The 13211-nt window shown below is 35.2% G+C and overlaps 1 protein-coding gene across 4 annotated transcripts in view; it reads left to right on the forward strand.

Moving 5' to 3' along the window:
* cpx (complexin) overlaps positions 1–13211 on the forward strand; it is a 249353-nt gene that overhangs the window by 213080 nt on the left and 23062 nt on the right. For all 4 annotated transcript variants that reach the window (XM_053763825.2, XM_053763823.2, XM_053763824.2 and 1 more), the window contains one exon: positions 8999–9162. In XM_053763825.2, coding sequence (XP_053619800.1) covers positions 8999–9162 — 164 coding nt within the window. The remainder of the gene's footprint in view (positions 1–8998; positions 9163–13211) is intronic.

Raw genomic sequence — 13211 nt, forward strand, 5'->3', positions numbered from 1 at the left:
GAATTACCTCATGGTGGTTCAACCAGGACCGGCTCAGGAGCCGGTAAATCCCTGTTGAGTTGAGTCCCGCTTGAGTTTCGCTCGTCATCGGACATAATTTTTTTGCCACAGATTAAATGCAACAAGATATTTTTGTAAAAGACCTATTTTTGGTATGCCTGCAGGCCTGCACATACTTATTTGATTCGAATCTGTAGCATGTTTAGACAAATTTCCTGCCTCATCAAGCGTCATCCACGTTCAGCAAACAAAGTTCATTTTATAGCTCACTTAGAAATTTATCTCATAATATTGTATTTTACGATACACGCCATCTTGTTTGCCATGTTCCATTTTCGAAAATTAACGGTCGGGTTACCAGCTACAAAATATGTGATCCCGTTCTCGTGAGCGTTTTTTTTTTTTATAAATGAGGCTAACGAAGTCATTTCATTACTTAGCTGGCTGTATTTTTTTACTTTAAAAAAGAAATATGCATATCGTGTTGAAAGCGTATACACGTTTTTAAAGGCATTCTTAGTCAATACTTGACGGTGGCTTCAATTTTTTTTAATTTTTTTTTTGCTTTTCCATTTTATTTATTTATTCAAAACTTTGAAACTCTGTAAGTACACAATACTGAATTTATTTAATTCAATACATTTAAGACAACTGATCCATTTTTATTTAGCACTATTCACCTTTTAAAAGTAAAATACTTACTTGTGTTTGTTATTGTTACAACATAAGAGCTACCATTAAAAAATCTTTTTGAAACAATTTTGTTAATATTTTTAAAATTCACTTCTATGCCTTCTTCTAAAGATGATTTAGAATTTAAACTCTAAGTCTGACTAACTAAGTGGGAATGCTAATGTTGCTTATTATCCCTTAGTCGTCTCTTACGTCTACTACGGGAGGATGTAAAATACTCCTATATCTTTCTTTCATACATTTATATCGAGTGTATTATTGCCAACAGTGTCAGATTTTATTCTAGTCGCCTGAAGGCATCTGACATGTTTTATACGACTGCCTACCTCTATCTAGGCGCAAGTATCGCATACAGACTAGTGAACTGAACTGTCCGCCAATGCGCAGATTTTCTCTCAATACTCCTATGTCAATTTTATCGTATTTTGTTACTGATAACTAAGCAACAAACTCATCGAACCCGGCTCAGAAAAAACACTAGAAGAAAATTGCACGTCACTCAGTTAGGACACGGGTTTCAGTTAATTAAATAGAGCAGATGGCTGCTGGTCCCATGCTGTGCTTTCTTTTTGTGCTCCACTAGTATTTCGGTCGAATAAAACTCGAAGAATATGGAGTGATCGTATTTTAGGGCGGGAACCACTGGCCATCTCACAATGCAATATGCATGTGTAAATTCGACAAATTAAAACAAACGTTCATAACAGTCTCCGTTATAAATAAAAACTCCATCACGGACCGACATTATTATTATCCGACAGAAAATATTTACCCGGCAGAGTTACAGATGTTATCTGCGCTGGCAACACTGTTGAAATATGGCGGCCATTATTTGTGTGGCAACACTGACCCGTTTGATAGCGGCGGACGCGGTTTTCAGAGCTAAATATTTGGGCATTTCGGCGTAATATCCATAACTGAATGTTTAGCTACAATACAAATATTGATTTAGTAGCTTTTGCCCGAGGCTTCGCCTGCGTTAGTTTCCAAAATACCCCTATTTCACCCCCTTAGCGATGGAATTTCCAAAAATCCTGATCTTAAATTACAATAAGAAAGTGTAAACTAACAGCGTCCTTCGACTTCGTCTGTGATAAGCAAAAGGTAGACTACGTTACTGCTGAAGTTCTATTCCGTCTCTATGCCTGTATGTTGTGCAAATTTGATCAAAATCATTCCAGTCATTTAATTTATTGACATAAAAATGTGTACCTTTTTCTTAAATATATTTTTATTAGTACAACTATATAGATATGAGTTAAGTGATTATTATTTAAATTTCTTTATCCTCTAGCTAGAAAATATCAATCATTTTTGGTCAATCTAAAGACTATTCATTTGGATAATGTCACGTCTCAGTCTAATTCCGGAATTTTTCGAAGAACCCGGAAACCTCTCAATTAAAAAAACCAAGCGACAGGAAATTAGATTCCACCCGAAAAAATCCTATGTTAATTCCCCGCTATAAGTATTGTCAAATTAATTTGTTTGCCAAACTGTCCGCTAAGTTTGATTAGATTCTTTTTGATTCGCGATGGCTGTGAAACTTCTAAAAAATATTTTGCCATGAATTTCATGAAATAAATAAAATATAACGTCTGCCTTTATATTTTACAACGTCAAAATTTGAGATTGACAGCAGAAGGCAGATTATAAATATAAATAAGATTTGCATAATCTAAAATAAGTACTGTGAAGATTGTTTACATGTTCAGACATTGACTCGTAAGAAAAAAAATAGTTTACGTTATGTATACATATTTTTTACAAATCTATATGTACTTAATTTTAAATTTCTTTGAAATTAAACAGTACTCACTGTTATAACTGTTTAGTTTCAAATCTATATATATATATATATATATATATATATATATATATATATATATATATATATATATATATATATATATATAAAACTCTTGCGTTACTGAGTGACTGACTGACTGACTGACAACGTACAGCCGAAACCACTGGGCGTAGGAAGCTGATATTTGGCTTGTAGGAAGCTGATAGTGACTTGAAAATTTGGATTTTGGTTTTTTACAACAAATTAATGAATGCGTGTTTCAGATTTTTCTGAAAATTTACCCTCGACTCCTTCAAAAGTGGGGTGAAAGATTGTATGGAACTTAATACAAATTTCAAAATAAAAAGCTGAAACTTGGTAAACATACCCTTCATATTTTTTCTTTAAAAATGACCGACATTTTATTATAAAATTCACGCGGGCGAAACCGCGGGCATAACTAGTAATTTCGTTGAAATCATTTTCTACTAAACTGTATACATGCTATCATAATCAATCATTTAATCAATCATAATACAAGAGCTATGACATAAGATTAATCAATTCCTTACAAACTTTGTGTTACAATGATTTTATTGTAATATAAGAAACCAATACATCTATTACAAGCCATAATTTCGGTAAGGCTGATTCCACACTGGGCTTATTAATTAGATCATCATCGGCAACAGTTTAAACGTAGTTAGACAGTTACAATTTCCACAAATGTTGTATTACAGCAAATGTGATTTTTTGCAGTTTTCATAGATAATATAACGGAACCTTTCGTGCGTTAGTCAGACTCGCACTTGGTGGTTTTATGAAAATCAATTAAAGATTACTTAATTCAACGGAAACAATTCAGCTGCTTTAGAAACTTTAGATTTTAATTTTTCTCACTCTTCGGAGCGACGTTTCGATTGCTTTCCCCGCCACAGAGCGTCGGAGCCCAGAGCACGCTTCTCTACTTTGTCACCTCCACACACTCGATTTTAGTCATCCTTATTATGAGACCATTAAGTTGTATTCCAAATTCCCGGATCTGACTCTCATCTGAACGAATTCCCGGTTTCAGCTTCAGCCGTTGATAGTCGGAGCCCAGGATCCACTATCCTACTTTTTCGTCTCCACTTCGTACGATCTCCGGCATCTCTAGTTGTCAGACCATTTCCCTGAGAGTACTTAATAAAAATTCTCTAAATAAAATTAATTATATGTCACGGATGTCACACATATGAAACGCCCCTTACAGCCTATAATCTTGGTAAGGCGTGTTACACACTTGCCCTAATACAATTACAGGCTATTATTAGACCGATCGATGTTGACCCGCGGCCGTTTGGAGTGTAGTTCAGTTTTAACTGTAAAACATAGGTCTTAATACAAAACTATATCTCGATTACTCGTTGCCTTTATCCACCCAGAATGAAATTATATTGACAACTATACAAATGTCATTTAAGCACGTGACATTTTGATATGGGAGGACTCGAGACCGCCTTTTACCGCCTTCCAGCTGAAAACTAGCGCTTTGAATGAGTTCAAAAAAATAATTTATATAAATTAGCATGTCATTTTTATGTCTAGATAAGCTTGTTCTTAAATACAATGTTCCGGCTGTTGACATCATATTTAAAGAAAATACATATTTTTTTTTACTTAATTTTGATTAGACTTGCGCCTTTCAACAATAAATCGCTGATTTTTATAGTTATATAGGCTACTTTTTGCCGCGATCGGAGCGGAGAGCAACAGTTAGTAATAACTAAATAAGTGCCCAATCTAACTACCTTCGATTTAATAATTCTTAGTTATTGTTCTGCAAGAATTATATTTGAATAATATTAAAACAGCGTTGACTCTCAAATTCATCCGTATTTTACTGACAAAAGGCGACTAAACAACTAAGAGACTCATTATGATAATTGTAGACAAGTCGAGCTAAGTTATGCTAAGTTACGAGAACACCCAATGTTAGGAGTTTCGAGTAGCTAAGTTAAGGCCAGTTTAAAGTGCTGCGTTTACTTCGCGATTGTGAAGAGAATTTCGAACGATTTGTTATTTATTTTTTAAAAAATAAATAATAAATAAATAATATTTGTATGCTGTTTATGAGTGTATAGTAATAATACATTTTATTTTAAGTAAAAGATTTAAGGAACATAAAATTAAGTTCGCCGTTGTCTTTATGTTAATCACACAAATTGATTTAGCCCCCAAGTAAGTTTAGACTTGCATTATGGGATACTAACTCAACTGTAATATATTTTACTAGCTTTTGCCCACAACTTCGTATGTGAGTAAAAATTCGTTTCTTGTGAGAATTTCAGGAAATCTTTTTAGTGCTCCCCTACGCTGCCCTAGGAACTTACACACCAAATTTCAGCTTTCTACGCCCAGTAGTTTCGGCTGTGCGCTGTCTGTCAGTCAGTAACTCAGTTACGCAAGAGTTATATATATAGATAAAATTTTATAGCATAGTACATAAGTAGATAAACATCTAAGACTCAGGTCAATCTGAAAAAAAAAAACATTTTCCATTTTGACACGACCGGAGCCAGAAACCGGGACCGGGAGGTGTAGCAGTCCGGCACGATGACTAATTTACATAGATCGTCTATATTTACATATGTAAAGTATCATGTATTTATCCTTTACGGGCTAGACAGTGCCAAGAGTTGCTAGTCTATCGCAAGAATCTCCAGTTTCCCCTTCCCTTAATCGACTTTTACAACCTGCATGGGAAGAGAAATCGCATTTTTTTCTATCGCTCTCAGCATAGTATGAAATTGACTAAAATCGTGTTTAGACGGCTTTATGTAATTGTAAGTTAAAATATGAGTCTTTTAACTTGATTTTCATTGATTGAAGTAATAAAAAATGTTTACATATTTAGAAAAAACATTATCGAACGCTAGTAATTTTATAAATTGCAAATTTGACGAAAATAGGACTAATTTCTGAATAAATGTATACTTTTATTACAAAGAAGCAAGCGTTTATGAATTTGTATGTTTGAGGCGAATCTTCGAATTTATCGAACCGATTTCAAAAATTCTTTCACTATTAGAAAGCTATATTATCCAAATTGCTAAAGGCTATATTTTATCTCCAAATCCCCGCGGAAGCTAAGCCATGGGCAACATCTAGTGCATTATAATCAGCATCATTTTACTCTGCATTTATGTACCAGACACACCAACAACCTACCAACCGAACAAACTAATTCGCTCCAAGTTGCGTCATCCAATTAGGTTATTATGTTAGAGTTTGCAAGCTATACACAGTCTTCGTTTACTTGTATGGGAGCAATTGTCTTAAGTTAAATTAATTTGTGAAACTTTGTTGGACAAATAGAACATAAGGTCAACTACGGGCTTACTTAATTTTCAAAAATCAGCCCCCTCCATACACACTTTCACCCCACATTAGGCCTAATGGGGGCTAAAAGTGTGTATAAAAAACACACGAAATACTTTTGCTGCTGGCGGACTCGCGAGCTACCGCAGCGCTTTGAGATTCAGTAATGTGAAAGATTTAGCGAAATATATTTTATAAAGTAAGAAAATGTATTCCCATGCTAAAAGAGAGAATTTAATTTCAGTAGTATAATTTTGAATTACGAATAATATTTTTTTTAACTTAAATTTATTTCAAATCTTAAAAGTTGCTTTTAAAAACTTAAAAGGTCTTTTCATTTCGTAATAACATTGATTTCCAAAATCCCCAAAATTCGATACCCAAATTTATTCATCAGAAAAAAAAGTTACTCCCAGATCGCAATAAAAAGTCCCCAAGTAAACATGCTGGCTGGCGATTATCATTTAAATCGAGAAAAAAAAATGAATATTCATCACTACATCAAACCAGCAATTCCGAACATCGAACATTGCATTCGAATCGATTTGAAATTGGAACCGACTTGAAGACGAGTGCGAATTATTATTCTGTCAACGACACATCTGCTATAGATCTGATCAATTAATAATTCAATTTCCGCGTTAAACGAGTGCCTTTTTTTTAATGGAAATGGTTATTGAGGAGCGCACAATAAATTGGATTGCCGCCGTCATACCGGAGGAATTCGTTTAGAGGGGAATGTACGGACGGAGATATTGTGGGTGCCTATGGAAATGAGACGCGAGTGAGTTTCCCGAGTAGTGTAGTCCTAACTTTCGAGTTCTTTTCGAAAGTATTCCTTTATAGACATTAACTAGGAGCGCGATAGATTTTATAAACGGTTTTCATTTTAAAAGAAAACAATAATATATATATATCATAATTTGTGTCAGATGAAACAATATTTTTGTACAAGGGAAACCCGCAATTAATTAAATTTATATATGTTAAATTAGAAAAACCGACCATAAGAAAGTTTGTGCCCCAAGATATATATATAATTCCCACGAATTAGAAAGCATATGTTGATGTTATTATTTTTAAAATAGTACCTAATTGATTTAATAAAAGCCATGTTTTCTCAAATAATATCTAAAAATTGATTTTCAAAAATAAAATCTTATAATATCGTAACTGAAGCGAACCTACCTCATATAACCTAGACACAAGACATGCAACGATTTATGCCATCTGTACAATCATCAAATTAATTCATAGCTTTCAACATCGCCCCTGCTGCCGTCTCATAGAGATCCATCCAAGATAATTCTTTTCTTTATATGCTGTCCGTACCCCGACGCGTATTGTGTGAAAATTCTTGGCGAATAACCCTGGGCCCTTTGGAATGCGAGTAATAAAGCTGAAAATTGGAACCGGCGCCATTTTGGATCGGTAACTGCGTTCCGTTCCACGCTGGATCGGAATTAAATATTTTGAATTGCAGGACTTTTAAAACTATTATTTAAGAATTTTTTTATATACGATCTTTTCCATGGCGTTTCTTTCTGTAAAAACGACGGAAAGTGTTTTATTGCTAAAACTGGTGTTAGATTTTATTCAAGACTGACTGACTGACTTTGAAATGACTTTTACGAACACAAAACCTTTCCCTCCCTCTTTCCACGTGTCACTTTTTTTGGCCTTCTCCATCCAATGTCTGTCGAATGCCATCTGACGATTAGTCCCAGGCTTGCCTCTCTGTCTGTACCCGTCAGTTGGAATCCAGGTTGTAAAAATGTAGGCCCATCTCACAGGCTGCATTCGGCAAACGCAAACAAACACTACACTACAATAAACATAAGGAAATGAAAAAAAATTTTTTTTTGTGCTACGAAGTCGCGGGCAAATCCTAGTTGTAAATAAAATAACCTCACAATACAGAAAACAGAACACCAGATCCATTTGCATCGGCCGCGAGTGCGTCTGACACCGCAATTCCAACTGAGATGAAATCTGAACGGTATATTGCATTAAAATTAATATTATTTTCGCAATTTCTTCTTCAAGTTTTTAATTCCGTTTGAGATCCTGTTTGTGGTACTATTGTATTGTTAAAATTATCAACGAATTGATTAAAGAATTGCAGTTTAAAATGAAAGGTCGTCTAAGTTCTCTCATCTGATCACTAATTTTGAAATGTGAAATCAAAATTATTTTTCCATATGTTTTAAATTTGATGAAATTGATGATTTGGTGTGGTAATTCTGATAATGAGACATTTTGACACAGTGTATTGTATTCGATTAAAGGTTTTATTTCAACACAGTACTACTCTAGACAAAATAGGATACGTACTTCAGCCATTTTTAAGGCACATCAACGAAGCCTTATACAATACCGAAACAGCAATGATCAGTCACCATAGCCAAAAAAGGCCAGGAATATATAAAGAAAATAGGTTTGAAAACTGATAAAGTCTTCGATTTTCATTCCTAACTCCAAAAATATGATGATTAAATGAAAATTCTCTTGTGAAGCTAAATTTCTCGCATTGAAACATGTAATGAATACATCCCACAATAGATATTCCGAGCATACACAGTTCGCTGACATGTTCACATAAAAAAACAAGGTTAACACGAAAATGGGCTTAGTGAAGCCGAGGCGTGCGGCCGACGCGACGAGTGACCAGATTGACGTGAAATGGATTTTTGAATAGCCGCCATATTGGGCCACTCGACCGGATGAATCTGGTTTGCGCCGCCTCTGACCGGTTTGAAGCGGTTTGCGGGGAATCGCGGCGCAGACAATCGGGTTTAACACTCATTTATTAGCTTCCTTTTGATCAGTAATTTTGTGTTGATTGAATTCCGAATGAAATTATCAAATTTTATTATAGCCCTTTGATCAGATTTGATCTAATGTTTTATATGTCACTTAATCATTGAACTATTGCACGTTATCAACATAATGACGATCATACGTTGTCTTATACTATCAGATTTTCATACTAGTAAGCCGACGTTGAATGATCTTATTATATAAGAAATAGTAAAAAAAAACTTCGTTATTTTAGCAGAGAGACAGTTAGAAACGAACATAGCCACTATATTTTGTATTTCAGTTTATAGTAGTCTGAAGTAACAGCATTTTATTTATTTTTTAATCTTGTTACAGGCGCAGTCGGTGGTGATGGCGATGACAGCGATGATAAGGAAAAGGAAGAAGAAGCAGAACGCGAACGGCAAGAGGCCATCCGCGAGGCTGAGGAGAGACGCAAGGAGAAACACCGCAAGATGGAGGAGGAGAGAGAGAAGATGCGGCAAGAGATTAGGGATAAGGTAGGTCTAGTCTAGTTTCTGAACGATAAGATTGGATACAAGAAAAAACACTAATGGTCGAGAAGTTACCACAGAAAAGAGAAGATAGTAGAATACAAATATGGGTTTGGGATTAGGGTTTAGGTCAATAGAATATATTATTTTAAAAAATTCTGACTGAAGGTTTTTCTATAAAACGTTAGTTAGGAAAGGGAATATAAAAGAAGATTCAAAACTCAGAGACACAACGTGTGCAAGAGACAGAATGCAACGGTCAATTTAAGATTATTAGAAACTCTTAAGATTAAAACTTTAAGATTATTGTATATTCTGATTATGGTGATAAAAAAAGATTAAAGAGACACGCAAACTAGAAATACCGTAAAATAAGAGATAGAATACGATATAGTTAAGTATGATCCAAATAGCAATATCATTTTACACGATCAGTACAGCTGAAAACAATTGTGAATAGAGTTTCATAAAATTGTCTGAATTGCCGAAATGATACTTTCAAATTCACTTCAGCACTCGGACGAAATTACTGAGACTTGACCCGTTTAACGTACGCTTTGTACGCGTCACTGTACTGCACTTTAACTGTTCAGGTTAAGTACCAGCTTTCAACTGGTCTAAAATTGTAATTTCAACTTTTGAGGTCTACGTTAGTTACGGTATTACACAGGGTTGGAACTTCAATATAGTGGGCAATCTTTCTATATTATTACATAGTATAAAACAAAGTCGCCCTCCGGCTCCGTCTGTTTTTAAGCTTTCTTCTTACAAACCACGCAACGAATTTTGTAGTTTTCTCTGTAATTTAGACAATTTATTTCCGAAGGTTTACGGACCTCGTACGAAGCCGGTCTGAGTCGCTAGATTTTAATGTTATTCCCTACTTCGTAGAAATTATCACTTAATCAATTTCTGGTTCTTTTAGAAACTGAGGGATAGACACATGACACGAGGTTACACATTTATCGTAAATAATTTTGAGTACGATTTGTGAATTAGAGTCATAAGAAAAAAAACAGAACACGTTAATCTAGTTTGATAATTAATTTTGTTTTGTAGTAGTTTTCCTTTTTCATTTCTGTCTATTTCTTGCCAGTATACATTAATTGGAGTCGACCTTCTTTTTTTTTCAATGCATCAAAATCTATCTCATCTAAGAGTTTGATCCCCGTTGCTTCTTGTTGCGTCGCAGGCCAAATGATGACACAAACTTCTGCATTTAACAATTGGAATCTGGCAGCACAATTTAAAACTGAGAGTATAAGTGCGCTAAAGGTCCACCACACGTCAAAACGGGGTCAAGCTCCGGGGTAATTTGTGCCGAGGGTCGTTCACGCGGGTGCTGGTGACGTCGCGTCGCGAACGAAGGGTTGACTTCTCGTGTGCTTGTTGTGTGACGATTCTTCACAATTGTTTTAGAGTTAAATTGTAATAACAAATATTTTTTGTTACATCGTATAAAAAATGTTTCGTATCTAGTTTATGAAGCGGCAATAAGTTGTTATTTAATCTAGTTATTAAACAAGAAAAAATACTTCTGCGTTCATAAGAGTTGTGTAAAATAGTTCCGAAAACGGCAAAAGGGTTTATTAGGTACTAAAAATCGGCCAAGTACGAGTCGGACTCGCGTACGATTACCTGAAAAAACTGTAAAGAAAACATGTTTATTTTATGGGAATCCCCTTAAATATTTATTTTGTTCTGTTTTTAATATTTGTTGTTATGGCGGCAACCAAAAATTGCAATTGTCTAACTGTTACGATTCGTGAGATACAGCCTGGTGACAGACGGACATACAGACAGACAAATGGACGGACAACGGAACCTTAAGGTCCAGTTTGACCCTTTGGGTACAGACATGTGCCTTCAAGGTTATCAAAAAAAAATTTTAAATTTGTCTGTATTTTCATTAACAGTGTAAATGAGCAATACCACAGCGGGGGAATGAAGCCCACAAAGACAGCAGACACAGCCCGTTCCCACCACAAAAGAATCCGGGAATTTTTCACTTAATTTTTTAATTAGTAGAAATTATAATCTCGATGTTAAAAATCTAGGGCGCTCCGCCATTAGTGTGCTGTGCGCTTTTAGGATTAAGCATTAAGTTTATATTTTTTACAATAACGCTACAACCTACAACAATATTATTATTTGGCAGTTTAATTACTTCAAGGACGACCTCGGTGGCGCAGTGGTAAGATTCTTGCCACTGAACCGAGAGGTCTCGGGTTCGATCCCCGGTCGGGTCATGATGGAAAATGATTTTTTTCTGATTGGCCCGGGTCTTGGATGTTTATCTATATATGTATTATATTATATAAAATATAATATCGTTGAGTTTAGTATTCCATAACACAAGTCTCGAACTTACTTTGGGGCTAGCTCAATTTGTGTAATTTGTCCTAGTATATATAGTATATAGTATATATTAAGGAATCGAGTTTGATAAAAAAAATGTTTTTGTTGGTAGTATAACTTTTTGTCTAAAAACGAATACGCAATATATTTTCATAACTTAATGAAATTTTCATTACGAAACAATACATAATACAATAGAAAATTAATATTATTTGCTAGTAAATTCTTCGTTTTGGAACATTTTTTAAATAATTTAATATGTATTCAAAAACATACCGATTTTTATCTAAGTTCCATTTTATTATTTTTTTAGTAAAGTGATTTTTGAAGCGGTGGTGGTGTAATAGTTAAGACGCCCGCCTGTGGATCGAAAGGTCTCAGGTTCGTATCCTACTCGTGCCATAATGTGTTTGTATACCAATCTGAATCATATTATAGTAGGTAGTTTTCATAGACACCGCTCCCGGTGAAGGAAAACATCGTGAGGAGACCTGCACACTGGTTGACAGTTTAGTTTCCTAGTGTGTATGCGACTACCTGTCACTAGATGGCAATAAAAGTCATATCAGATGCCTTTAGGCGACTTGAATAAGTTCTAGGTCGTGGTAAAACAAATAAAAACAAATTTAGGTCCCACTGCTGGGCAAAAGCCCCCCCTCTTTGTTTCCAACCACTTCTATTCCTCGCCAATTGTTACCAATCCTTATCGAAGGCCGACAGTTCGACGGACCATCGCGCCTTCGGCTTGCCTTGCGATCTTTTCCCATCAGTCGGGACCCAATTATGTGATTTTTAACCATTACAATCAATTAATTATCCAGTAATCGGATATTTTCCGAAATTCCCGAGCTAGGTACTCTCCCAACCTAACTTGATATCATAAAAGTGAGATAAATTATGTCCGAAATGTTAATTAAACGTAACCTGATCGTGTAATAACATTGTTCTATATTAATTAATTCGTAAATAATGTGTGGTTGTGTTTTCAATTAGGATTTTAACCGACTGCAAGAAATGAGGGCTTATGTAATTTGCACAACTCTCTCTCGTCTCCGCGTTGAAATTTTGAAGATTCAGCTGTGAATTTACAACCGGCCGTCTGCCTAACGTCAAATGTCCGAATGGTCCGGAGTCCTTGAGAATGCTATTGTTGTCTATCAGCTGACTAAATGTATGTGTCCCTTAGTCGCATCGATATGGAGTGGTTTCTATTCTTGGAACCGCACGTAATTTACTCCACCACGGTTATATGTATAGAAGTTATAAAAAATTCAATACAGCCAAAGCCTACGTTACCTTAGTCCACAAAGCACCGCAGTCGAGCTTTTACGAGCAAAGCTCACGGAGCAGTAAACCTTGGACTGAAGGTATTACGTTTATTTTTTTGTCTCATACAACCAATAACGCGGTTTGAATTATTATCTAATGTTTTTGTGTGAAATACTTTTTCCATTTTCCCAATTGCGTAATGGTTTTCTTTTTTTGCTCGAAGAACTCGACTTATTTATTAGCGATCCGTCCTGGCTTCGCTAATGGTGAAAACATAATAATTTTTACACCTAAACCATCCTGTGAAATCACACTATTAATTGGTGACAAGTTTATTTGTTAGACAAATTAAAAAAGCCCCGACTTTCAATATTCAGTTCGCTACAACTTTTGAACGGCTTAACCAATTTCCGAACACTCGCGATAAA

Source organism: Plodia interpunctella, chromosome 24, assembly GCF_027563975.2.
Source record: "Plodia interpunctella isolate USDA-ARS_2022_Savannah chromosome 24, ilPloInte3.2, whole genome shotgun sequence".
Lineage (NCBI taxonomy): Eukaryota > Metazoa > Arthropoda > Insecta > Lepidoptera > Pyralidae > Plodia > Plodia interpunctella.